Source organism: Mchenga conophoros, linkage group LG20 (genome assembly GCF_057382185.1).
Source record: "Mchenga conophoros isolate Kocher_MC1m ecotype Shallow Benthic linkage group LG20, M_conophoros_male_GT1.1, whole genome shotgun sequence".
Classification (NCBI taxonomy): domain Eukaryota; kingdom Metazoa; phylum Chordata; class Actinopteri; order Cichliformes; family Cichlidae; genus Mchenga; species Mchenga conophoros.
In genome coordinates, this window is record NC_140545.1 from 29,711,778 (window position 1) to 29,737,345 (window position 25,568).

General features: G+C 41.0%; 2 protein-coding genes across 2 annotated transcripts; both read left to right on the forward strand.

Moving 5' to 3' along the window:
* The first annotated feature begins 381 nt into the window (after positions 1–381).
* On the forward strand, positions 382–15,677 carry pip4k2ca (phosphatidylinositol-5-phosphate 4-kinase, type II, gamma a). Its single transcript, XM_085259524.1, has 10 exons — positions 382–842; positions 2,806–2,903; positions 3,161–3,257; positions 3,640–3,786; positions 10,963–11,109; positions 11,365–11,403; positions 11,515–11,628; positions 11,894–12,158; positions 13,138–13,241; positions 13,645–15,677. The coding sequence occupies exons 1-10, from the start codon at positions 684–686 to the stop codon at positions 13,723–13,725; spliced, it is 1,251 nt and encodes a 416-aa protein (XP_085115650.1). The 5' UTR covers positions 382–683; the 3' UTR covers positions 13,726–15,677.
* Positions 15,678–21,289: 5,612 nt separating this feature from the next.
* ackr5 (atypical chemokine receptor 5) lies at positions 21,290–24,093 on the forward strand. The gene is made up of 2 exons (XM_085259209.1): positions 21,290–21,449; positions 22,535–24,093. The coding sequence occupies exon 2, from the start codon at positions 22,538–22,540 to the stop codon at positions 23,612–23,614; it is 1,077 nt and encodes a 358-aa protein (XP_085115335.1). The 5' UTR covers positions 21,290–21,449; positions 22,535–22,537; the 3' UTR covers positions 23,615–24,093.
* The last annotated feature ends 1,475 nt before the right edge of the window (positions 24,094–25,568 follow it).

Sequence of the window (25,568 nt, forward strand, 5' to 3'; positions counted from 1 at the left end):
CAAGTTTTTGGATAATTGCTCTTTAGCACAGAAGAGGATTAGAGCCACTAGGAGAGAAAAAGTGGGGATGTCTTATTTTTTTTTCAGATTTCTGAAAATGACTGAAAAACTGGAGAACTGTTGCTCAAAACCACTTGAAAAAACTTTATTCTAAAGTTTGGCTGCCTAGAAGCAAAATATAAAGAAATGAAGGCTGTTTCAAGACTTTTGCACATTACTATATATCAGTATTAAGATAATATTTACTCTCATTTTCAGATCTATGACAGAGATGAATTAACATTTGATATGATCCAGTTTTTAAGAAACCGTATCCAACTGACGGAGAAATTAATCGTACACTGACCACGTGGTCTATAATAACACAGGTGGGCTCGAGGGGGCGGTGGTGGACTGTCTGTCAGTGATTACATGGACCTGTGAAGTCACGCTTGGGTGAAGTTAGTAATGATTCATCTCCTCGGTTTAAACGTTAAGCGGTGCTCTGGGGAAACAGCGTCAGTCTGACACCAGCTGAGCGGGTCTGGTGACCTTTAGTTGTTGCGAGCCTGGACAGAACAGCGCGAGGAAGGTTAGCCGCTTTAGCTTGAGAGCTCCGGGTGACGGCAGCCGTCAGGAAGAGGCGTCACCGCCCGCACCAGCGCCAGTCGGAGCAGGGCACAAGGGGGAGACGGTCTGCGGCTATGGCTGCCCTCGGTAACACGGGGGCTACCTCCAGTCCTATGGTGATCCTGGCGCCCAAAACGAAGACGAAGAAGAAGCACTTCGTGCAGCAGAAGGTGAAGGTGTTCCGGGCTAGCGACCCCGTGCTGAGCGTCTTCATGTGGGGCGTTAATCACTCGGTGAGTCGGTGTTAGCTAACGTATCACTAAATGCTAATGTTGGTGCTAACTCAGTGTTAGCATGAAAGCTAGCCAGAGTACAGGTAACATCCCCGGACAGGTGAGGGTGTTAGATCGAAATCCGTCTGGTTGAGTGACAGTACACGTTCACCTGGAGAAGAACACGGATGTTTACAGAGCTGCACAAACGGTGGGAACTTGTTTTGCGGCACACGGGGCTGAAAGGTCTTTATAGTCGTACAGTTTATTTACAAAGCAGGTAAATGTGATTCTGTCCTGCTGAAGTTTCTCACGAGTGAAAATCATTCACATAAAATCCTGGCTAAAGAATTCCCGGTGTAGTTTAATATTCATGAACTTTCAGATGTATATATTATTTGAAGGGGTCACAACACCTGTCACAATTTCTACATAAAAGATGAATGAATGGCATAAACAAACATAAAAGACAAGTATACATTAATACAAGAACATTCAAACTTGGCACATACGGGGCTATAAGACCACAGAAACCATCTGTGTTTTGACAGCCTAAAATTAAAATGTTCATATTTCAAGATCTGTTTGAATTCCCCCTTTAAATGTGTCAAGCAGGGGAAATCAGGGTGGTTCTAGTCTGTTGTGTTTGGGTGGGGCGCTAGAAATAAAGGATAGGGAACTGATGAGATGAAAACTGGAAGTTTGAGCAGCTGACTACTAAAATAAAGTAATCTCTCTCTGAGATCACTGTCTCTCCTTCCACGCTATCCCAGCATCGCTGTATGATGACTTGTATAGGGTGAAGATCCTCACTTAAAGTCTGCATGTGGCTCAGTCTGTAAATCTTTTGTGCATATCTCAAAATGCTTACAAATACAAAAGGTGCATCTTTGTGGGTGGGGTGCACATGACCTCACAGGTTTCCTTCAGTATTGCCACACTGATCGGTCAGTTCCTGTAAAGAAACAAAAAAAAAAATAGAACTGTGTAAATGAACAGATTCCTGGTAGAAAGCATTGTTACGTTCTAAAAAACTCCACTTGAAGGTTAAACGTGCTGAATCATGCAGAAACTCTGACACAGCTGTCAAATAATGACCACATCTTAACAATAACAGCCTTTAAATTTCAACTAAAATATTGGAAACACGTTACAGCTCAAATGTCTTATTCTTCTTTTTATTCTTGTCCTACTGTTCAATGAACGTGATGGGCTGCTGAGCATTTTCTTCTTGGAGCTATTGGTGGATGCGTTAATTTATAAACCGCACTCCATGTTTTATTCAGTAGGACCTGAAACTAGTGAATGAGCCCATAAAGTCATGAAGAAGGTGTTTGCTGAGGTCACAGAGCAAATTAGCTGAGATCCATGCAGACTTTGTGCCCCAAAGTTTGCCTGTGGTTTTGAGTAACAAGAGGATTGCTCCACTCTATACTTCATTTATAAAAGTAGCTCATTCTTAACTACAAATAATATTTTTTAAAAAGTGTCAGATTGAAAGAAATTTTTGAAAAGTAATGAAGTAATTTTAAACTAAACATTTGATGCTGCTTTAATCCAAGATATCAGCAATCTGGTGCTTTTTCTCTTCTTACATGAAAGACATTTGATGGCCTCATTTTGGATTCTCTTAAAATGATTAATGAGCCGCTTTAGTTGTGCAACATCAGAAAACTGACAAGTCCCCACAGTGCTGTCTTACAGCTTGAGAGTTACAAATGTTTGTTTTCTAAATCTCTTCTAAAAATCTCTTCTTATTGCCTGACTTGTTTTCTCTTCATTTGGCTTGTTTCTTGTCATTTTCAAGTATTTTTAATCATTTTCTTTTGAATGGTTAATGCATTTTTAATCTTTCTGTGAAGCCCATTGTAACATTAAGATCAGTTGTCTTTCATTGCTTGTAAAAACAAAATGATATTTGTCAGTTGTGGGTTTATTTCAGACACTGAATTCTGTTTAATGATTGCCTCTTTTTTTTCTGCAGATTAATGATCTCAACCAGGTGCCTGTTCCCGTCATGCTGCTGCCCGATGACTTCAAAGCCAACACTAAGATCAAAGTCAACAACCACCTCTTCAACAAGTAAGACTCAGAAATGAGCACATTTTCACATGGAACAGATTGAAATTTATAACTAGTCAAGTGAAAATGTAACTTGCTGACCCCTTGAAGCGTTTGAGAAACTACAAAAAAACCCATCGGGGTATAAATCAGTGATAAGACTGGATGTTTGTGTTGGACTGTAGAGCTGGACAAATGTTTTGGAGCTGAAATTTAGTGAGAAATAAGTCATGTTTGTCTTGGAATGAGTTAAGTTTCCTAACTGCTTCCTCTCACAGGGAAAACCTCCCAGGACATTTCAAGTTCAAAGAATACTGCCCTCAGGTCTTTCGAAATCTAAGGGAACGGTTTGGTATTGAGGATCTGGACTATCAGGTGTGTAAAGTTGAGTCGTTGGCTGGTGATCACTGATGATACTGTTGAATGGCGCATTCAAAACAAATATGAAGTTTTTGCCTGGCTCGAGTACAAACAGTCTGCGCAGCGAAGAGAATTGACCTGAATTTGCTTTGGGCTACACAAAGACAGCAAGTATTAGTTGTAAATCTCCTGGCACCACCGACAATCAGAAATGGAGGATGGCTGTACTGAAGCCATTTGAGAGGCGGAGCTTTCATTGGTGGTACTGCATGTTTGGGGCGAATGCACCATAAGGGATGATCGTAGCTTGTTTTCATAAAAAATGACTGAAATTACTTCTTGTCTTTAGTACTTTACTAAAGATGAGTGCCTGTGCTAACCCGTGTGACGTTTCCAGGTGTCACTGACTCGCAGCCCACCTTTCAGCGTTGATGATCAGGGAGAAGGCCTGCTCCTTAACTCTTATGACCGGACGCTGGTGGTTAAGCAGATCTCCAGCGAGGATGTGGCAGACATGCACAACATCCTGTCAGAGTATCACCAGGTATGGTTATAGCTGTGTGTGTGTGTGTGTGTGTGTGTGTGTGTGTGTGTGTGTGTGTGTGTGTGTGTGTGTGTGTGTGTGTGTGTGTGTGTGTGTGTGTGTGTGTGTGTCAGGTCAGCCAAACTAGTGATGTCTGCAGGCCATTTAGACGTGTAGAAAGCTTTTCTGGCCTGCCCAAACCTTTAATTACAACTCTGATCAGCACACGTCATTTTTAAATCCCATGGCTTTATTTTCTTAGTTCTTTCTCTTCCAAGTGTAATTATTTATAGTATTTTATGACATTTAAAACTTTTTTTTTTTAAAGATTATTTACCTTGTTTTCCTGGCTTGAGATTAAATTTCATGGAAGCACTGGTCTGCATATAGTTGAGGCTTAAGAGTCTGTGTTGGCTCACCTTACAGAAGGCTTTGGCTTTTCCTGTTATTAACAAAACTGTATTTAAATCCTCCCAGCTAGTTTCCCAGACTTGGATTAAACCTAAGACTAACACTAAAAGAAAGGTTTGAACATTGCAGTTGCTTTTATTCTAGGGCTAGGCTTATGGCATGTCTGGTAAACTAAGCCTTGGGTGACAAAAATTGTATATGCAGGATAAAAAGTTTATTTATTGTTAATAAGTTTACACGCCACATTTGTTTGTGGCATGTGGCTTGTTTGTTTGTTGTTTGATGGTTACTTTTAAAGGGTCTCTGCCTTGTTGTGTGGAACCAGTAAATGGTATTTGTATAGCGCTTTACTAGTCCCCAAGGACCCCAAAGCGCTTTACACATTCAGTCATCCACCCATTCACACACACATTCACAGTGTCTCGCCCAAGGACACAATGACCTTCTGATTACAAGGCGAACTCCCAACTCCTGAGCCACGATCGCCCCAGTGTCATTAACTGAAGTAGCTAAAGCCTGTCTGAAATGTAACTACACGTTACATTGCGCGAGTTCTAGTCAAGTCTGACGCACTTAGCCATTTCCGGTCCAAATGCCTCTTCAGATCATATTTAGATAAATACTTGCACAACACTGGCAGTTAAATGGGTGTAAATTCCTTCAACTACGATCGAGTGATTAGTTACAGGTGTTAACATACCATCTAGGTAACAATGAGAAACAGATTTACTAGCAGTTAGTTTCTAAGTTTAACAATAAACGAAATTCCAAAAACCAAAACCCAAGTGGTACAAACAGACAAAAGCCTGTGTGGTGCTGTGAGATTAGATCCTCCTGTACCAACACATGCAGAGCCAAAGATGGCTGCAGGTGTCTGTCAGAAAGCCTGTGTAGAGTTCCTTCAAAACAAAAATGAAAATGAGGTCCAGCCAGGTAAAGTTAACACAACACAGGTCTGTGACAACTCTGCGCAGCTATTTCAGGTATTTGAGATGAGATGCGATCTTTGAAGAGTTGGTGAAGAGTTCAGTGGAAATCAAAGTGGTTTTGCCTGAAGTCCTACATTCCTATTGACTACAGCTAATATCAACAAGACAACAATGGCAATGTCTGTTGCAAGTTTTATGGTTTTGGTTAAATGGTTTCAATAAAAATACACTCTGAAGGTCAGTGATGTACAGCCCTATAAATGCTGATGAGCAGATTAGTCAATGTATACCTGTGGTGTATCAGAGATAACACTATCCACACACTCAAGTCAGTGACTAATATGATGTTGCATGGTTAGAGTAATTTGTTGCAGAAAAGTAGCATTACTAGGGAGAGTCACTGATCAATAAGTGACTCTAGTTGTATGGTTTGATCTGCCATGACAGGAGACGGCCGATTAGCCTCTAAATCATATTCTCATTAGATTGAGCTACGGCCGACATGTGCCTCTCGGAAACAAGCGTGGTTGTTAGAAAGTGTAAATACCTCAATTCAATTCAATTTTATTTATATAGCGCCAAATCACAACAGTCGCCTCAAGGCGTTTAATATTGTACAGTAGATCGTACAATAATAGATACAGAGAAAAACCCAACAATCATATGACCCCCTATGAGCAAGCACTTTGGCGACAGTGGGAAGGAAAAACTCCCTTTTAACAGGAAGAAACCTCCGACAGAACCAGGCTCAGGGAGGGGATAAAAGGGATACAAAAAACATGCTGTGGAAGAGAGCCAGAGGTTAATAGCAGATATGATTCAATGCAGAGAGGTCTATTAACACATAGTGAGTGAGAAAGGTGACTGAAAAGGAAAAACTCAATGCATTATGGGAATCCCCTGGCAGCCTAACTAAGGGGGGATTCAGGGTCACCTGGTCCAGCCCTAACTATATGCTTTAGCAAAAAGGAAAGTTTGAAGCCTAATCTTAAAAGTAGAGATAGTGTCTGTCTCCCGAATCCAACCTGGAAGCTGGTTCCACAGAAGAGGGGCCCGAAAACTGAATGCTCTCGCTCCCATTCTACTTTTAAATACTCTAGTAAGTATTTAAAAGTATATAAACCTTTGATTTGACTCTGAAAAAAATGAGGATATGAATTCAGTTGTTCTTGTTTGCGTCTTCCTCATCGTGCAGCAGCCAGTACTATCCCCACGCAGCCATTTGCCTGTTAATTTTGCATCTCCTTTACTTCAGAGAAGTCCAGACTCTCCTATGAGGGCTGGTTTTTGTGATCAAGCTAGTTTTGAAAACACAGCGCTGTTAAATAAGCCTTGTTCTCATTAAAAAATAAGAACATTAAAATGGTGAGTTAAACAAGATTATGACATGATAGTGAGAGAGCCGAATGATATCTCTGTGTGAAAGCTGAGAGTTTTTAAGCTGACAGTGTTTGTGCTTTTTTTCATTCAGGTGGAGAATATAGTTATTTTATGCAACTAATGCTTAAGATTTGTTTTTGTTTTTTTTGTTTTTTAAATCTTTTTCAAACCCATCCTGTTTGTGGATCACAAAATTGAATTCATAAACATTCTTTTCTGAGGAACAGAGTTTATTTGATATTGTAAATGTCAGTTAATATTTAACTGGTGACACACATTCTTAGCAAAAACAAACAAACAAAAAATTATATATATATATGTTATTAAAACCCGATTCTTTGATCCCCATGATAGAACAGAGAAAACCCGACTCATAGTGGTCAAAACATTTATAATTCTTTATTCAATCATCTTCCGGAAGAGAGAGCCCTGCACAGCCCAACGCCAGTTGCAGGATCTCTAACATTAGAATCATAAAATGTGTCTCATATAGGTGTTATTTTGGTACTTTACATGTCACACAGTTTCAACAACTCCTTATATGGTACAAGTTCCTCTTTTCTGTCTGGCTTCCCGTATTTATTAATATGCTTGTATAGCTCTACACTAACTTCCTGTTTTCAGTCTGGCTGAGCACTTAGTTTGTGAGTCAAACAGACAATGTAGATGTCAGGGCCTTTTATTGTGAAAGGAAGAAACAGGAAGAAGCCCTTTCTGAACGTTGATAGAACAGGTATTGGATTTTAATAATAAGAAGACAGCTGAGCGAACACTAATTTTAGTTAAGTTTATGCAAATTCATGTCAAAACAAAGTTAGACCAATTCGAAGGCTGACTTGCTTCATATTATCTTTTTTCCCATCCATCCATTTTCTTTCAATTATCCAGTTTAGGGTCAGACTTCAACCTTTTTCTAGTGTCATAGGGTGAGGGGCACATCAAGAGACTTTTAACCTCACATCTTTACTGAAAGATCACGTTTCCTTCAACAGTAATCTGCTGAGAAGCTGCAGGAAGAGTGACATTAATAAAAGGGTGACATGCAAGTTGGAGACTGTCCCAGTTGTTTCTTTTTCATCCTGCAGTGCAACTATAAATAAACCTCCCCATGAGCATCTTGAGTCCTTTCTGCCTGCTGCTCATTCAGTCAGCCCGGAGTCTGTCTGTCCATCTCACCTCCTGTCTGCTTTCCTGAGCTGTGTGTCTGCTGCTGCGCGTGTCCTACTTCACGTATTTTCTGTCTCCTTCATTTGGACCTTTGCAGCTGAAAAAAACAAAAGCATTTGTCCTGGAGGTCTGGAAGTAAGCATTTCGTGCAGATTATGAAAACAACTATTTATAGATTTGGCAGCAGGCTGGTGCTGTGAGTAAGAAAATAATTTCTTATTGTCTTGAATCATCCTTGATGGAGATCCTGGATTTGGTTTAAGGTGTTTCTCAGACACTCAGCCAGGCCGTTAACCTTCCTGTGGGCGGAAAGCCCAACTGGAAGACGATATCCTTCTGCAGACCAAAGCATTTCTCATCATCAAGGTTAGCCAAGGTTGTTTTTTTTTGTTTGTTTGTTTTTCTGTTACAGTCACAGGACACCTTTGCGCACAGGGCTGAACAAACACGCTATATTGTTGGTTTATTAAAGATATTCAAATGTTCATATCGCCACATCTGTGTTCATGTAAATATCAGAGTACATTTGAAGGGGAGATCAGAGCGGTGACATGCTTTCTTTCCTGTTTTGTTTGTTTACGTCAGGTTTTATTTGCCATTTGCCGTTCGGCCTGGTGGAGCTGAGTCATGTAGATGATTCAAAACTAGATCTCACTTCAGGCTAAACAGTCCACTGAGCAAACCTTTGGCTGCTTTGGGCTCTCGGTGGAATGTGTAGCCTGTGGTTGTGCAGCCTACATAAAAGTGCGAGGGAGATGAGGAAAATGGCAGCTCTGTTTCAGGACGTTTACTTCATTCAGCACTGAATGAACTCATTGTTTGTGCGTTCTGCATTTTAGTTTGTTTTGTAGATCAGTTTGTTTATTGTGAGTTTTCTGGAGGATATTTAACTTCTGTGCTACATTTTTAGCCTGCAGAACATTTGTTCGCTTGGACCGGGCATGAGAGCTTTGACTTTACTTTAGCATTACTCAAATTAATTTTGACAATATTTTGGGTGAGGTTTTTTGGCAGGTGTAGGGATTTTGTCTTGAGGATCTGGTCTGTTGATGCTGTGATAGACTGGTGAGCTGTCTAGAGTGTACCTCGCCTCTCGCTCTACGACAAATGCGATGGGCTTCATTGGCTAAACGGTCAAAAATAGAAGGATTTTTATAGCAACATTTTTAAATGCATTGCAATAAAATTACATTATATTTGCTCGCACACATAGTAGTGTAGTCCTGTGTCTTCGTCAGCCAGTAGTAACAAAAGAGTGCAAAACAAACTGTCAAAAAGAGCATCAGCACAACAGTGATGTGCATCCAGAGAATGGGCAACTTTCTTGCTTCCAAATGTTTCCTGGCGCCTGTTTATAGTCAATCTGTTGACCAGATAGTCTTGGAAATGCAGATTAACATTTTATTTGAAGTAATCTGGAAACTCATGATATTTGTTTGTTGGGTAGGTATTTGCATTTTGGTTTGGGGTTTCATGTATTGGTTTATTTACAGCGTGGGAAAAAGATAGTTTAAGCGTGCGCATCTGATCATCACGTCATTTCACCAGCTTTGTTGCTAGATAATGTTGTGATAATGAACAGTTGGCTGAACATGTGTCACTGGCTTCGGTTGGTGATGGAGAAAGCAAAGGTGATGCCTGTGATCACTTTGCATGTAAATCTTAACAGCACAGCTTCTGTGTGTGTAGTAATTTTAACAACACCTTCAAAACTTTAACCTCCCACACTGTAGACTCAATGAGCACTTTATTAGGAATGCATGTACACCCGCCTGTTCATGCAGTTATCTAAGAATGTTCTCTAGATACACTCCAGGGTGGGGCTGGTTGGGTGAGGCACCACCACATTGAGATGTTTTATATCCCACTGCTTATGGTGCATGTTTTCTTGGTGTGCCTCCAAACTGTTTTCATTTGTACACATTACAAGTTTTTCTTAACACAGATGGGAGCGGTTTACTGACTTAGCCATAATTTTGAAATGCTTGTGTGCCACAGTGAATCAAGTGAGTGTAAAATATGAAGGCTTCATGTAGTCAAGGCTTCAATTTGAACTTGAATTTGACACAACATTTATCGAGTTATGTATAAAAGTCATGCAGATAGCTGAGCTGAACAGAAAAGCATCCACATGTATGCAAGCTGCAGATCCTCTGACAGCCTCGTGGTCAGAAAATGGTGTTAGGACACAAAGAGAGATGTCTTTTTAACACTGTGAGCATCTATTGGTCTGATGGGACACTGAATGAGGCCAGTCTCAGGGAAGCATCTATTTTAACTGACTGCTATAGCGAGTGCTGAGCACAGCTAAAAGTCTGACCCTGATACACTCAGTAATTGGCCTCCATCACTTGTGAAGTTAACATTTGGGTTTGTTGATAATCTTTTGAGTTATCGATGCTAGATTTTTGGCCCATTCTCAAGTCAAAGCAATTGTTAATTCAGTAAAAATGATGGGCACTGTCATCTTACTACAGTGGGCGTGTCCTCTACCTACTGATGTGTGAATGAAACTCGATGCCTAAGTAAACACTTTGTAAACCACATTTGGTATATTGTTCTTAGGAAAGCTGCCGTTATGCACAGCTGCTGAAATAAGTTGTTCAACCGGTCTTAGTGCAAAGGTCTGTCTAACTTTAGTTTGTTGGTGATGGAGTACCAGATGAAAACAAGAAGTACTTCGAGTTTCAGCGTTTCCCATGCATGCTTGCGAGCCAGCCAGGCTTATTAATGACTGCCCAAGTATATTTTTGCTTGTTTTTTATGTGTTTCCATCTCATGTTTTAAAAATTCAGTTGCTACTTACCAGCGGGGGGGGAGGTCAGAGAGTAAGTTTACTTTATCCTGAGACATTTTGGCAGCCAAACCAAGACGATATTCCGGAAAATAGTTGGAAGTTTACCAGAGAAGCAAATAATGTTTGCATGCAAATCAGCGTAGGTACAACAAAGGATGGATCAGTAAGAAACAGGAGCAGACCAAGCATGACCCAAGTGTACAACACATAATGATGTGTCAGGGCTTTAAAGTTTATGATGAATCTCATTTCTCCACGAGAGACGATATGAAGCATTGCAAAGACCCTCAATTTAAATTTTCAGTTGAATTGAAATTGAGACATTGATCTCAATTTCTCCAGCACAGACATGAAACTAGAGTTATTAATCGCTCTTGCTTCAAAAGAGAGTTTGAATGTTTGAAGCTTTAACTTCAGTTTTTGTTCGTTGTGTTTGTGAAGTTGTTTCTGCCGTTGACATTAATCCTCCTTTTCCACCTGTCATGCAAATTCACAGTCATTTCCTCTTTGCAGCACATAGTGAAGTGTCACGGGAACACGCTGCTGCCACAGTTCCTGGGTATGTACCGCGTCACCGTGGACAGCGAGGAGACCTACCTGATGGTCATGAGGAACATGTTCAGCCACAGACTGGTGGTGCACAGGAAGTACGACCTCAAGGTGAAGAGGAACTGCATGGCAGTCTGACCTTTTTTTTTTTAATCACTGCTTCTCATCAGTGATTCACAAATTAATGAGGAAGTCGTGCTAGTTTCCACAAGTTGAGATTTTGGAAATGGTCCAAATTTATTCATGATTTTATTAGAAAAACAAAATGATTATCCGTTTAATTTAGTGTTTTGCTCTTTAAGATGGTCTCTCACTCTTTCTGTTTGATGTGTCAGTGGTAATATTAAAAGCAGTTTCTCTTTGTAGGGCTCTCTGGTGGATCGGGAAGCAAGCGACAAAGAAAGGGTAAAAGAAACCTCTTCCTTTGTCCTCTTTTCATATCATTATGTTGTTTTCTGTCTTATCTCAAAGCCAAGAGTCCTCCTGAGATGTATAATTTATTAATTTACCCCGAAGGTCAAAGAGCTCCCTACCTTCAAAGACATGGACTTCAGGAACAACATGCAGAAGGTTTATGTGACTGAGGAGGAGAAGGAAAAGTTCATGGAGAAGCTAAACAGAGATGTCGAGGTGGGTGAGCGGTTTTGTTGTTGTTGTTGTTGTTTCTCTCCTCTGCCACACAGTGGCAGTATCAGCCTGCTGAGGTTGCTCCTCTGTTGCTGTTTAGGAAATATTAAATGTATTTACTTAAATTACTAGTGAAGGAGGAGAAGTTTCAGTTTTATGAGGAAATTGCAGATCTATCGTGTTTTAAGAGTTTGAAAATCGAAGTAGGTATTCTTTTTAAGCTTGGTTATAAAAGCCTTTTAGAAAACACTGTCCTCTCCTCGCTCAGTTTCTAGTGAGGCTGAAGATCATGGACTACAGCCTGCTGCTCGGCATCCACGACATCGGCCGAGCTGAACGGGAGGAGGAGGAGTGTGAGGAAGAGGTCAAAGAGGAAGATCCGGAGGCAGAAAACGGCCTTGCACCGGGTCCTACGGTGGGCTCTTATGGCAACTCTCCGGAGGGAATCGCTGGTTACATGTCCTCCGTCAAGCCTCTGGGGCCCGGGGAGTTCGACCCCTACGTGGACGTGTATGCAGTTAGGAGCTGCCCAGGTGAATACTGGTGGGGAGGGGATGCTTAAACCTGAAAGTTAGCTGACTGCATTGATCAAACCAGTACCAGTGACTGTTTTCTGTCTTCATTTTATTTTTTAAACCAACACCAACCGTTTGTTTCTACATGTTTTGAGTCATTGTGTGATGAATCAATCAGTGCCTCACAATCAGCCGATTGTCTCTGCCATGCAAAATTATGCTGTCGTGCTATAAATAGTTTATGAGCTCCAGGCTCCAAAGTACATGGGGGTGGGTTTAGCACTCAAGCTGGTTTATTTCTCCCAGCATTTTTGAGCCAGAGCAGGAGACGGTCGTGTAATATTTAGGGATTAAAATAAACATCTGTTTAAAACTTGCACCTTAACTTGTTTTTGTATTCTGCGATTTGTTGTGTGGCGAACTTTGAGCGTGAGTATTATGGGATGTGTCATGGTTCAAATACTACTGCACCAGTTTAAAGGCTATGACACAGAGGACGGTGACTTTTTTTACCTGTCTTATTCCTGTCTGGAGAAAACTACCAAAGGTCATATCAAGATGTCAGAAGGTGGCATATGAAATGTCTCCTTTTTACCCGTTTTCTCCAACCAGGCAGGTTGTCTGTTGTTTGAGAATAATTTTTGAAGAAAGTCATATTCTAATCCTTGTAATTGTTGTTTATTGCTGTGAAAAGGAGAAACATGTTCTGTGTAACAGCCTGGAGATATCACCCTGACAACTTTAGATCCTGAAGAAATCTTTTTGGAAGTTGAGCCTGGTGTTTCAGATTTGGTTGATTTTCTTTTATTCAGTGTAAAAAAAGAAGAAAAGCCTTTTACAAATGACTGTAATGTAATAATATAGCTGTAGTGGTTCTAATTTTAATATCTGAACAGGGAGCTTTTGGTTTGATGCTTTTTAAATGAGACCTGTGACTACTGCTGTCACCACAAGCCTGGTAAAATAACCCAGATTGTTCTCTGCCTTTTAATCTCAGGAGCCCCTCAGAGGGAGGTCTACTTCATGGGCCTGATTGACGTGCTCACGCAGTATGACACCAAGAAGAAAGCCGCTCATGCAGCAAAAACTGTCAAACACGGGGTGAGTAGCACAAGAGAGGTGGAGGGCTGCTGTCAGCCGCTCGAAACACTCTGCTGTACCCGTACGGAGGTCGAGAAATTTACAGATGAAGCTGGTCGCTTAGATTATTGTAATTCCTTGTTTACTTGCTTATAATGCCTCCCTGAAACGACTGCAGGGTGTTCAGAATGCTGCTGCTAGGCTTTTGACAAAGTATCCCAAATACTCGCATGCCACTCCCCTGCTGATCCAACTGCAGTGTCTCCCTGTTAAGTTCAGGGTCCATTTTCTGCTTCGGTGAAGCATTTTGTGATTTTTATCTTGAAAGGTGCTATATAAATAAAATGTTACTTTACTTACTTACTGACAATGTTATGTATTTATTTGTTTCCCCCCCCCCCCCCTCTCTCTCTCTGTGTTCCAGGCTGGTGCTGAAATCTCCACAGTCCACCCCGAGCAATACGCCAAAAGGTTTCGTGATTTCATCTCAAACATATTTGCGTAACACTGCCACAGGTCGATCCAATTGAGAGCTAAAAGTCTTCTACTATAGACTAAAAGTAGTATGCACACACACAGGTCATTCTTTAGAGTTGATGATCTGAGGCAAGACTTAAGTTGTAGCAATATAATATACTACTTCTGATGCATATATTTATTTTTAAGATGTATTTCTGTAGATGTTAACACTTAATGAATTAACTCTGGAGCAATAGGGTACCTGCTGTTGATCAGTGTTGAAAGTGTTAAACTGCATCTGTGTAAGTTCAGATATTATGTCTCTTTCCTCTGCTTTACTTTGGTTTTCCAGCTGTGAACTTAACTTAGATTGATTAAACTTTTGCTTTTGCAGAGGATTAGATGAGAACACTAATTTCATGTGTTAAATAAATAGGAGATGTTGGCTTAAATAGAATAAAGGAAGTAGAGGGGAATGGGTTTCATAGCTCTTTCCAAAAGTAACAAAAATCTGCTTATATGCACCTCTAAAGCACCACAGAGGTAACCTTGTGGTTAACATCTCTGGGTTGGACGATAACTGCTGATTGACGATACATTTGGAGATGAGAGGTTTCTGTGTGAACGATCCATCAGTATCTGAGTGTAACGACTCAGATTGAGGCAGACTTGAGGCACCACATCAAGTCTGCTTTACAGATACCCCCCCCAAAAATGTCAATGAGGTTTATTTCAAGCAAAAATGCTATTCAAAATTGTCCCAAATCTCGGTTTATTGAACTGGGCTCAAATCTGGTGACTGTGAAGGCCGTAGCATAAGATTTGCATCATTCTCACGAGAGAATTCAGCGAACCCTTGTGCTCTGTGGAAGGAGGCGCTGCTATCAGGAGAAATACTTCATCACATGAAAAGACAGAAATCAGTCAGAAGAGTTTAGTTTTGACTTGCAGTGATGCTTTCATGTCAGTCAACTCACAGACTGCATACACCCCATCTGATCTTAAATGGCTCAGTAAAATAATAACCTAGTTAAAAAAAATCTACAAAAGATGTATATCTCTTTTTTTTAAATAGATTTTTAAATACATGATAAAACCACAACTTCATTTTCTTAGACAGTTTTTGTCATTGATGAGGTTTAGAGGTGCCAGTAGGCAGATGTTCTCTCGGCAACAAAACATATTCCCTACACCCTGTGAGCTTAATGAAGATTGGTATTAAATGCAGTAGTACACTAGGTTCTGCACTTGAAGAATATTATTATTTATGGATATATGGATGCCATTTGATTTCCAGTGCCAAATGTGTGGGATCAAAGCTTTATAAAAGCAGGATTTGCACTTTGAATGAGTGTTTTGCTGCTGAGCAGGTAAATGAAACGCAGTTTGAGCAGATCAAATGCTGATTTCCACCAAAGCCTCCATTATTCTCATCATTAAAATGTGTAGAGCAACGTTGTCACAGTTAAACGACCAGAAAGAAGAAAATAGAAAGCATATGGGACGATTTGGCCTGCACACATCTCTTAGCCTGTTAGGATATTCGGTAGTTTGAAGGTGATTTATGAAGGTGCAAATATTTAAGGATCATTTCTGCCTTTTAAAAAAAATCATGTGTTTTTGATGTTGTTGTTGTTGTAAAATAAATATGAAAACAGCTTCTGAGAATGAGCCCATCCGTCATGATTCTGACTCCTGGTGTAGTATTTTGTGTGTTAAAATGACCGATATGAGTCACAGTAGCATTAGGATTATGAAGTATCATGTGTGTAATGTAATGGTATTTGAGATTTAGTGATGACCAGAGTACCGTGTGAAACATTCTGGATATAAACACTACATTTCAGTCGCTCAGCCTTACAGCAGTGGGATATTAAACAGCATTCCTGAACAGTGACAGGGCAGTGATACTCTCTGTATGATGCCTCATCTACTCCATGATTGCACATGTATTTTTACAAATCAGCTTTTGGACCAAAATATATTTTACCAAGAATTTCTGGAAAGTGTTCGACTCATCATTCTTGTGTAATTGTGTAACTCTGTGTGCGTGCGTGTTGGTGTGTGTGTGTGGGGGGGTTGGTGGGTGAGGGGAGAGCTGTATGCTCACTATCTCAACTTCTAAATGTAAAAAAAATTTGATAAAATGAGGGAGGGGGGGGAGATTTGAGGTTCTACGGTTTCAGCTGCTCCTTTTAGGAGTTGCCACAGCAGATCATCTGCCCCCCTCTCTAGAATCCTCTTCAGTCACACCAACACTCTGCATACCCTCCTTCACTACATCCATGAATCTTCTCTGTGGGCTTCGTCTTTTCCTCCTGCCTGGCAGCTCCATCGTCAACATCCTTTGACCAGTGTATCCACTATCCCTCCTACATATGTCCAAATTATCTTCAGCTTGGCTCCTAACTTTGTCTCCAAGCCGCTCAACCTGAGCTGGCCTTCTAATCTTGCCCGCCCTCTTTACTCCCAGTAAAAATCTTAACATCAGTGCTTGAGATGGAGTGAGTACAGCTGGTTTTATTCTCCTGCCTTTTATCTCTAATTCTTTAAGTGGCTGGCCAGTATAGTAATGGTTTGCATTTATATAGCGCTTTTCGACACATTCACACACTGGTGGAGGCAAGCTACAGTTGTAGCCACAGCTGCCTTGGGGCAGACTGACAGAGGCGGGGCTGCCATATCGCACCGTCGGCCCCTTTGGTCATCACCAGTAGGCGGTAGGTGAAGGACACAACGACCAAGACAGACAGAGCTGGGGATTGAACCGGCAACCTTCCGGGTACAAGATGAGCTGTGATACCTTGCTTGGCAGTTTCCAAGGCCTTAGGTATGGGCAGCTTGCTGTATTTCTTAGCACCCCTTTCTTCATTGCATCTTTCTGCAGCTCTGATAATTGGCTGACTTCCCTCCGTGCTACCGTGATCCTGGCTCCTTCTCCATGGAGGGAACTGCTGGCTGTTCATCTTGTAGCCAAGCATCTCCGTGACCACTGCTACCATGGTGTAGATCAGCTGGTTAGTTCCCATGATGGTCTCTGTAGAAATTGTCCGTAACGCTGCATTCACATCATCTAGTAGACCTTCAGAGGGTAGTCTTGGTACCTGGCTACGGAGGGTCCAGGTACCAAGTGTGACCTGATCTTTCAGGTCACACTCAACGCTCCTTGTGTCAAACTTTGATGTCTTGGCTCACTTTTGCTGTAGCATGTGTGTTGTATATATCATCAATCTTCAGTTGTGATAGCAGTTTTTTTTTTTCAGAATGTTGGAACGCTGGGCCACTAATTGTTTGGATGTTGAAGATTCCATAGGTCCCACATCCTCTTCAAGATGCTCCAAAGGCGTATAATGTTACCACGATGTTATCCAGAGCGAGAGAGATATACATAAAGCCCATTTTTCAGGCTCATTGTTGGTGTTTTGGTAACTACCATGTAGGCAGTTGAAACCAGAAGTGTATAAAATTCTAGTATTTCGCTCACTAAAGCTGAAGCGCAGTTATTTGGAGCTTAAAATAATGGGAAAAACACTGAAAAAGCCCCATCAGCTGAGGTGATTGGTTGTGTTTGGACACCTGTTAATCTTACAATACTCAGTCAGTAACCATCCTAAGAAAAATGAGGTTGCATATGGGCTATACAGTCAAACGTTTGCAGATATAAAGTGATAAATCTGCAAGTGAAAATGTCTTGGATTAGAGTTGCAAGCAGTGCGAGTAAATGGTTACCCTGGAGGTAGTTTGTTAGTATTTTGCAGGTCAGAATAATCAGATAAAGCATAGGTGTTGACATTAGAGCTGTTCTTAGATAATGTGATGAAGGTCAGGGGCTGCTTTTTGTCTCACTGTTTCCAAAAGATGTGTTTCTGCTGACTGGTTCCTTCCTGTTTCATCAGCAGAGATCAAATCTGCTGACTGGTTCCTCCTTGTTTCACCAGAAAACCGAAGGGGGGCCCAGTCAACAGGATGGGCACAGAAAGACAGAAAGAGGGAGCAGTTGAAGGGTCAGTAAGCAACAAAGTGCTGACCACCCCCAGAGACAGTAGGAACGTTGAGTCCAGAGAACAGATCCCATTAATCAGTGTGAATCGTGGCCAAAACAAACCTTCCTGCATTCTCCCCATATATTGCTGACCTTGGTTTAGCCCCAACTGTGAGGCCATGGCTTATCCGGGCTCACTCATCACGTGCACTGTCCTCCACCATCCCTCAAGACCAATCTTAACTTTCTTTTGTCCCAGTACTTCAGTCATTAAATCACCTGATGCATAACCACAGAGATGAAGCCAAGCTCGCTTTTAAGAGTGTTAAAATGTTGTGATGATGAGGATGTGTGCTTCTCTAGATTAAAGAGCCTCCTTCCTCAGTGAGGCTGGGGTGGCCCAGGGCTCCCACCTTGCTCTACACTCGGCAAATCGCAGCACAGAGTACGGCTTCCTGGCATTGTTCTCTGCTATGTGGGCCCTCTTTATACTATTTCTCTTTATACTATTTCTTCTTACTGGCATCATACTTACAGGATCATGTGAGATAACTAACAAATGCATCCTCCCCCTCCATCACTCAGTCACTGCAAACCTTTTAACCACTTAAGCCAAGGCTGTTGAACAAGATTCTGCCTGCTCGACTTTGTTGTATTTTTTGATTATTGCTGGAAGGCCAGTTCAGCAGTCTTCTACTACAAAAGTATGCTCTACATGTAGTCTAGCATTGTCTTGCTGAAATACACAAGGCATTCAGTCAATCTGTGTGTCCCTGCCTCCACTCTGTGTCTTCACCACAGCCATTTCCATGATTTTCACGAAACCATTTATATCCTTAACATCAGACCTAACCAACACCGCCGCCGTTCCCTTCATGTACATGTACATTGAAGTGTGCTGTCTTACCTCTGGACACTCACTTCATCCAACTTCCTCCAGAGTTTGTCTTTCACTTCTGACATCCAACCTGTGGGGCATAGGGACTGACAACATTTAACGTAACACTTCAGTTTCTAGCTTTAAACTCATTCTTGTCTGACACCCTCTTCATCTCCACAACACTATTCTCATGCCATTCCTTCAAGGTTAGGGTTATTCCATTTCTCTGTCTACACCACTGGTGTTAAACTCCAGTCCTCAAGGGCCGGTGTCCTGAAACTTTTCCATGTGTCCCTGCTGCAACACACATGAATAAAATTAGCAGGTCATTAGCAAAACTCTAGAATTTGACTGAATGCTGAGGTGGCATTTTGCCCATTTGATTCATGTCACAGCAGCTCATGATTTATTGAACATGGTGCAATAAAACTACTTTTAGAAGGGTTTTCTAAATCCTTACATTTACCTCAGTAGGGTTAGGGGTTCCCATCTAAGGATACAGTCAGGTTCTACTATGAACTACTAATTTATGCAGGTGTGTTGCAGCAGGGACACATGGAAAAGTTTCAGGACACCGGCCCTCGAGGACTGGAGTTTAACACTCCTGGTCTACACCATTGCAGAGCAGCTTGAATCCACCTTGAGTCCTCCGTCCTTGCTTCCCTTCCAGCTGGTAAAAAACGAATCGTGACCATTCTAAATAACAGGCATCCAATACTAACTTTTGTCCTTGTTTCTTGTGCATAGCGATTTCTTTTGGTTATATTATATATTCTATATAATGACATATTCTTCACAATTTTATGTTGAAGGACATTATTCCAAATGCATAAAACGATGCAGGACTTGCAGACAGACAGGTAAATAAAAATCTGAGCTCTTTGTTAGGAGTCTAAAGTTTGTAAGAAGTCTAAAAGAAACAAAATCCAAACTTGGAAACTGGAGCATGATGCATACAAAGGAACAAACACAGGCAAGATAAATAAATGCTTAGACGAAGGATAAAAGGAAATTGAGACCATGTATACATATACACACAAATAGACTAATCAGGGGCAGTGGAAACGCATGGGGAGCAAAACACACCTGAACTTAATCAAGGTAAGAAGACAAGAAGCTGGAGTACATGAGACACATGACTGACAAAATGAAACGGAACAGAAAGGATTCAAACAGGGAAACACACGTCTAATACAAACACAGGGACTTGACAACAAGAAAGCACAGAGACTAGACACAAAAACAATTCAAACAAAACAAAAATGATTCCAGAAACAAGTCAACAAAAACTCAACATACAATAATAATCCAAACTTGAAGAGTTAACAAAGAAAACCAGACTTAAAAACTCAAAAATAAACGGAAAACTTGAAATGAGCCCAAAGAATCTCAGACCATGAAAATAAAGGAGATGTTGAAATGTTAGAAACATTATCAGCTGCGACATTGCACCATCATTGGTCTACTGTAGCAAAATAACCAGACTTTACTGCAACATTGTAGTACTGTTATGTGTAATACAACATATATATGATGATTTATTATTATCTTATGACAGCTTATCAAATTCGAGGTAACCCAGATGCTACCTGCAAGCTGATGTCTGACCTTTGACCTATGGTCCTGAAGCATTACATACTAAAATGGTGTATTTTATTATCTTTACCCATGTGTTTGGGGCAGAATTGGCCGAAATCTTTGGCTTCTATGAGCTGTAAAAACTTTATGGCATCATTTCATTTTCATTGTGTCTCATTGAAAAAATAAAAAAGCGTGTTGTGCAGCTCTCTACGTGCATCTTCATATGGTTCTTTTTGACATTTTTTTTCCACTGTCAACTTTGACCTTGGGTACTAACAATAAAGGTCGAGGTTAAATACTTAGCCAACCTGGGTACTCATATCCCCGGAGGCCTAGTATATTGTTGTGAAGTAAAGTAAGTTTTTCATAAAAATTTGTGGGTAATAAAATGTTTTAATTGATTTTTTTCACATTTGGTGCGACTTTAATCCAATCTACTATCACACAACATAAAAACATATCTAAAAAGAAACTATGGATGCTGGACAGACAGACAAGCAACCAGAACCGATTACGTTCTCCCTTCAGGGGGAGAATTACAGTTATTCTCTCTTACAGAACAGCCTTTAAACTACCAGTGGTAAGCCCATAATATTTGAACAATGATGCATTATGTTTTGCAATTTCGCCCCTGTACACCACCACAGTGGATCTCAAATCAGACAGACACGATGTGATTCAGGTGCAGACATCCAACTTTAATTAAAAGGGGTTTAATAGAACCCACTTTTATTCTACTAGTAGAACCTTTGCATTATTCACAGCTTAATCTGTTTTTTTTAATGTAATTTAATAACAATCAGCTTTCAACAGCAAATTTGAATTTTTTTAGATTAAAACTGTACATTGAATTCTCATTTTTATATACTTATATGGGTTTACTTGAATGGAAGACAGCTGTGATTTGTCGAGGGCGTGAACTTTACAAAGGGAACTTGGGTCACTGAGAAACTTGAGTTTCATTATTGCACATTTCTAGCAATAATTACTTTTGGAAATCCTCCTTATATAACTTCTCTATTCATGCGCAATACATTATTTCTTTATTTAAATTATTGTATCACTAGCTTTGTGGCTGTCTCTGTACTTCAGTTGTCCTACTCAGTGCTCACTGAGGATGCCATAGCTGTATGTGTGTGTGTGTTTGTTTATGGGAAATGGGAGGGTAGAAACTCCTGTTCGATTGCCCACATAGTCCTGAGCAGCAGAGCTGAAAAGGCACATCTCCCATCTGCAGACTTCACACAGAAGATTCTCCACTAGACGATAAGGTCTCAGGAGCGACCTTCCCCATTCAGCTCCTGTGTACGCTGCCACCGCCACTGAGGTACGAGAAAACTCAGTCATTTTCAAGGTTGTTAAACCCCACTTTACCTTTAGTCTAGATCTTAAAGGGAAACACTTTATACATCTATCTGTTGTCAGGTGTGGAAAATCATGTTATTGTTTTTACATAGAAATATATTTTTACACAGAAATATAGATAGAGATCGTCAGTTGTTAGGTTGCATTTAGGTGTAGGTGATTTTGAAGAGATTGGAGGCTTCAAAATCTGACACTTGCAAGTCTGAAGAGGTCAGAGATCCAGCAACACTCTGTTGTGTAATGCTTTACCAGCGTGTTTCAGATTGTGTTGATTTATTTATGCAAGTTTCTGGAGTTTTGACCTCTTTGGATTTTTTTTAGATAGAAGAATGTGTGAAATGAAAAGCACTTTTTTTTCTTTTTCACTGTTATAGACGTGCAAAGTTGAATCTGTTGAAATCATCTCCAGGAAAAATAAGCTATTAATTGGGCATTTTCTGTTGGTGTAAAGGCAAGCTTGTCAGTAGTTTCAGGTTGCAATTTGGGGAAATGTGGGAGGCTGATTTGGATGAGAATAGTAAAGTAAAGGCACTGTGGGCAAATTCACCTTCCTCCAAGATGCATGGAGGTGAGGATAAAATCTAAAGGTGTCAAAACTTGTGCAACACTTCTTGCAGAAAGATCTATTTCATGGTTTTTATTGTACATAGCATGAGTGTTTCTGAGTTTTTGACTTCGTTTCAGCTTAGTGAGAAAGAAGAATGCTTGGAATGGAAACCGTCTGTGTTTTAGATGTGCAGAGTTATATATGTGGAGCGTTGTGAATGAAAAACATGCTATAAATCTGAATTCTAAACATATCCATGCTTGCATTCACCTCAACGCGAGGCACTCCTGCTCTGAACTGAACACTGTAGGTTGTGAAATAGTTTTCTAATAACCTGCTGGGCTTTTTGTATTCACCTCTCAAAAACATTTTGAGTAAACCACCCCCTCCTCCTCCTGTGCCCCTCTTATGCAACGTCTTAAAACATAATCAGATTAACCTCAAAATAAATTTAAACCCTGTCAGGATATGAAACGCTTTCCTTTGCTTTTTCACTCCAGAACATGACCATTTTCAACCACTCGCTTGACTACTTGAACGGCACGCCATGGTTCGTCTCCGAATGCACCCTCCAGCTCAACACGAACTCCCGGCGCATCGCCCTCTTCCTGATGTACCTTTTCATCTTCATGGTGGGCCTGATGGAGAACACGCTGGTCGTCTGGGTCAACTGGCGCCGAAGGCATTCCTCCAATGCGGTCCTCTTCTGCATCATCAACGTGAGCCTGTCGGACCTGATGGTGATTGTGATCCTTCCTTTCTTCATGATGGAGGTGACCATGGACCAGGTCTGGCTGTGGGGTCGCTTCCTCTGCAAGGTCACCCACCTCATCTACGTGATCAACTTCTACAGCAGCTCCTTCTTCCTGGCCTTCATGACCCTCGAACGCTATTTCTCACTGTCAAGACCGTCATCGTCAAGCTTCTTCCCTGCGGGAGGCCGGAAGCGGTGGGTGGTCTGTGGGGGCCTCTGGGGGCTCTCCTTGTTTCTGGCTCTGTTAGAGAACGTCCATGTGAATCTTCTGGAGTGGGAAGAGCCAGGTTGTTACATGCTGCCTGAATACAACTACACCGAATGGTTCGTCACTGTGTCTTTCTTGTGCCTGGTTTTCCAGTTCCTGGTCCCCGCTGCTGTCATCATTACCTGCAATGTGCTGATTGCTCGTACAGCCAACAGGGCGACGGATGTGCAGAACCGACGGGATGTTTGGCTGGTGCACGTATACTCCCTTGTGTTTGTAATGTGCTGGCTCCCCTACCACTTGGTCATGTTCTTGATGATGATAGACGACCTTGAGCCCTATGTATTCAGCTGCAACACGGTGGAAGTGCTCTACTTTTCTTTCAGCGTGGTGCAGACCATTTCGCTTTTGCACTGTGTTGCCAACCCCTTCCTCTACAACTTCCTCAGCAAGAGCTTTCGGAACAACCTGATCAACACCATGTTGAACTACATTCCCAGAGAGGGGACTGCAGAACAGGTGGGACCCAGAGCCAACGCCAAAACTGCAAATGAGGGCGGTACAGACCTGGGAAAGCGGAGTAACGCCAGCACCAGCCATTCTGATGTTGGATCATAAGATGAAGCTGAGCTAAGGATCAAGTAAGCTCCAGTCGCGGTATATTTGACCAAACTAAATTCAGCCCTGTTGCTTCCAAGTATCACAGGCATCGATCGGGCTCATACCTTCCTCTCATAGTCCACTTCCTGTTTTGTTAAGCATGTACCTGATCAGTTTCACACACAGGAGGGCAGGAAATGTTTGATGTCTTCCTGCAAAGCTGCTCAACTCACACTGGAACTCATGGCACAGTGAATGTTCCAGGAATTCGTGTCAACAAAATGTGCTGCAGTGCCCCACAGGAGAAATCCTCATATCAGTATACACAAATGCAAATGTGAAAATGTAACTGTTTAATTGCATAAAATCAAAGCTTAATGTTACTAAATGCTTATTTATCTGGATGCTGATGTAGTCATACCTGTAAAAAAACAAAACAAAACAAAAAAACAATAAAACTCCCTTAAACGCTGGTGGTTTCGATCCAAGCTGGAAAAGCTGAGTTGGCTTTTGTAAGATGATTTGATGATGACAAAGCACAGCCACTCATTTGGAAACTTGTTTATTTTAACAAGGAAATTTGCCTTTCTTGCAGATGGCTTGTCCTTTCTGCTCATCTTTATTACATTTACTTCCGTTTCTGGAATGTTTCATGTTCAACAGGTTAAACAATAAGAAGGCAGGGGGGGAAAAAAGAAGCGGGGTCTGTGTGTCTACAAACGGCACAATAACAGGAAGAGACCAGGCTTTGCAAGGGCAAAGGTCTGAGCTGCTGGAAACAGGGGAAGCAGATTTCTGCAGATTCATCACTGAATTTCTGATGATGGAGCAGCTCATCCAACAGATAAAAAAATAACAATAATTCAGAGGTGATAACAGTCTTCCTAGAGGCATTTATTGCAAAAACAATATAAAAAAAACATAAACATATTTAGCTTTAGAAATAGACAACGAAAGGCATAAAAATAATAAATAGTTGCTGTCATAAATATGAGGTAAGACACAAAAATCGCACAGAAATGTGTAAATGGGCACTTCAATGTCACATTTCTACAGCACAACATACGTCACACGCTCTAAACAAGTCAGTATAGCTTGTGTTTAAAATGGAATTAGTCTGTGTAAGTTCAAACGCACACCATTATGTTTCAAAGACAAAAATATTCTCTACTGTGGATTTGTTTTATCTGAGTGAAACATGCACCATAAGAACAGACTAAATAAAATTGTAGGGTTTTAAAACCGTGACTGCAAATAGAATTAGTATGCTACAAACGGCATGCTACTTCAATATGCAATCAGTGTAATTACTCTGTAATTACAATCACTGACATCAAAAACCTATCCTGATATTACAGTAGATAAAATCTGCTGCATAATACAGCTGCCTTCTTTCACCTGCTAACATCAGGATACACTGCCACCAAGTGGCTTCTTCTTATCTTAGTTCAAACACACCAAACCTGCAGTTTGAACGGCATCTAACAGAAAAAAATATGGCGACCGCATTATAAAAATCCAGGTAAACGCTCAGTCGATCAACAGATACAGAAATAATCAGATGTAAGTGAAAAATAATCTATTTCTTTACTTCTATTCTATAAAAATACTAATTTTGTGTTTTAAAACAGTGATTCCCAGCTTTAAAAATTTATTTTCTGGCCTATATCAAAAAAAGAAAAGAGAAAAAAAAGAGAGGTTGATGCTAGAGTTCTCGGAGGCCTTTTTAAGGGGGGGGGGGAAGATCTCCTCAAAAACCAGCTGTAAGCAGCAGGGTTGCATCCTCCTGCAGAAATGTGCCTGTCAGCATAGGAGCATCACTGCGATGACTCGCTTCAAGCAATGAACCTCCAGTTTGCACAGGGATGGTTTCAACCATACAGTTTTACATTACTAACCACATCTATGGCCAGAAGCTCTGGCTAATGACTGAAATAGGCTGCTTCTAACAGGTGTCTGGGTGAGGAGCTTG

Bases quoted from the DNA above. Each gene is read 5' to 3' on its own strand.
- ackr5 (XM_085259209.1), top strand. From the start codon at position 22,538: ATGACCATTTTCAACCACTCGCTTGACTACTTGAACGGCACGCCATGG.
- pip4k2ca (XM_085259524.1), top strand. From the start codon at position 684: ATGGCTGCCCTCGGTAACACGGGGGCTACCTCCAGTCCTATGGTGATC. The intron at 3,258-3,639 runs GTGTGTAAAGTT...TGACGTTTCCAG, and splicing joins TTGAGGATCTGGACTATCAG to GTGTCACTGACTCGCAGCCC. The intron at 11,110-11,364 runs GTGAAGAGGAAC...TTCTCTTTGTAG, and splicing joins ACAGGAAGTACGACCTCAAG to GGCTCTCTGGTGGATCGGGA.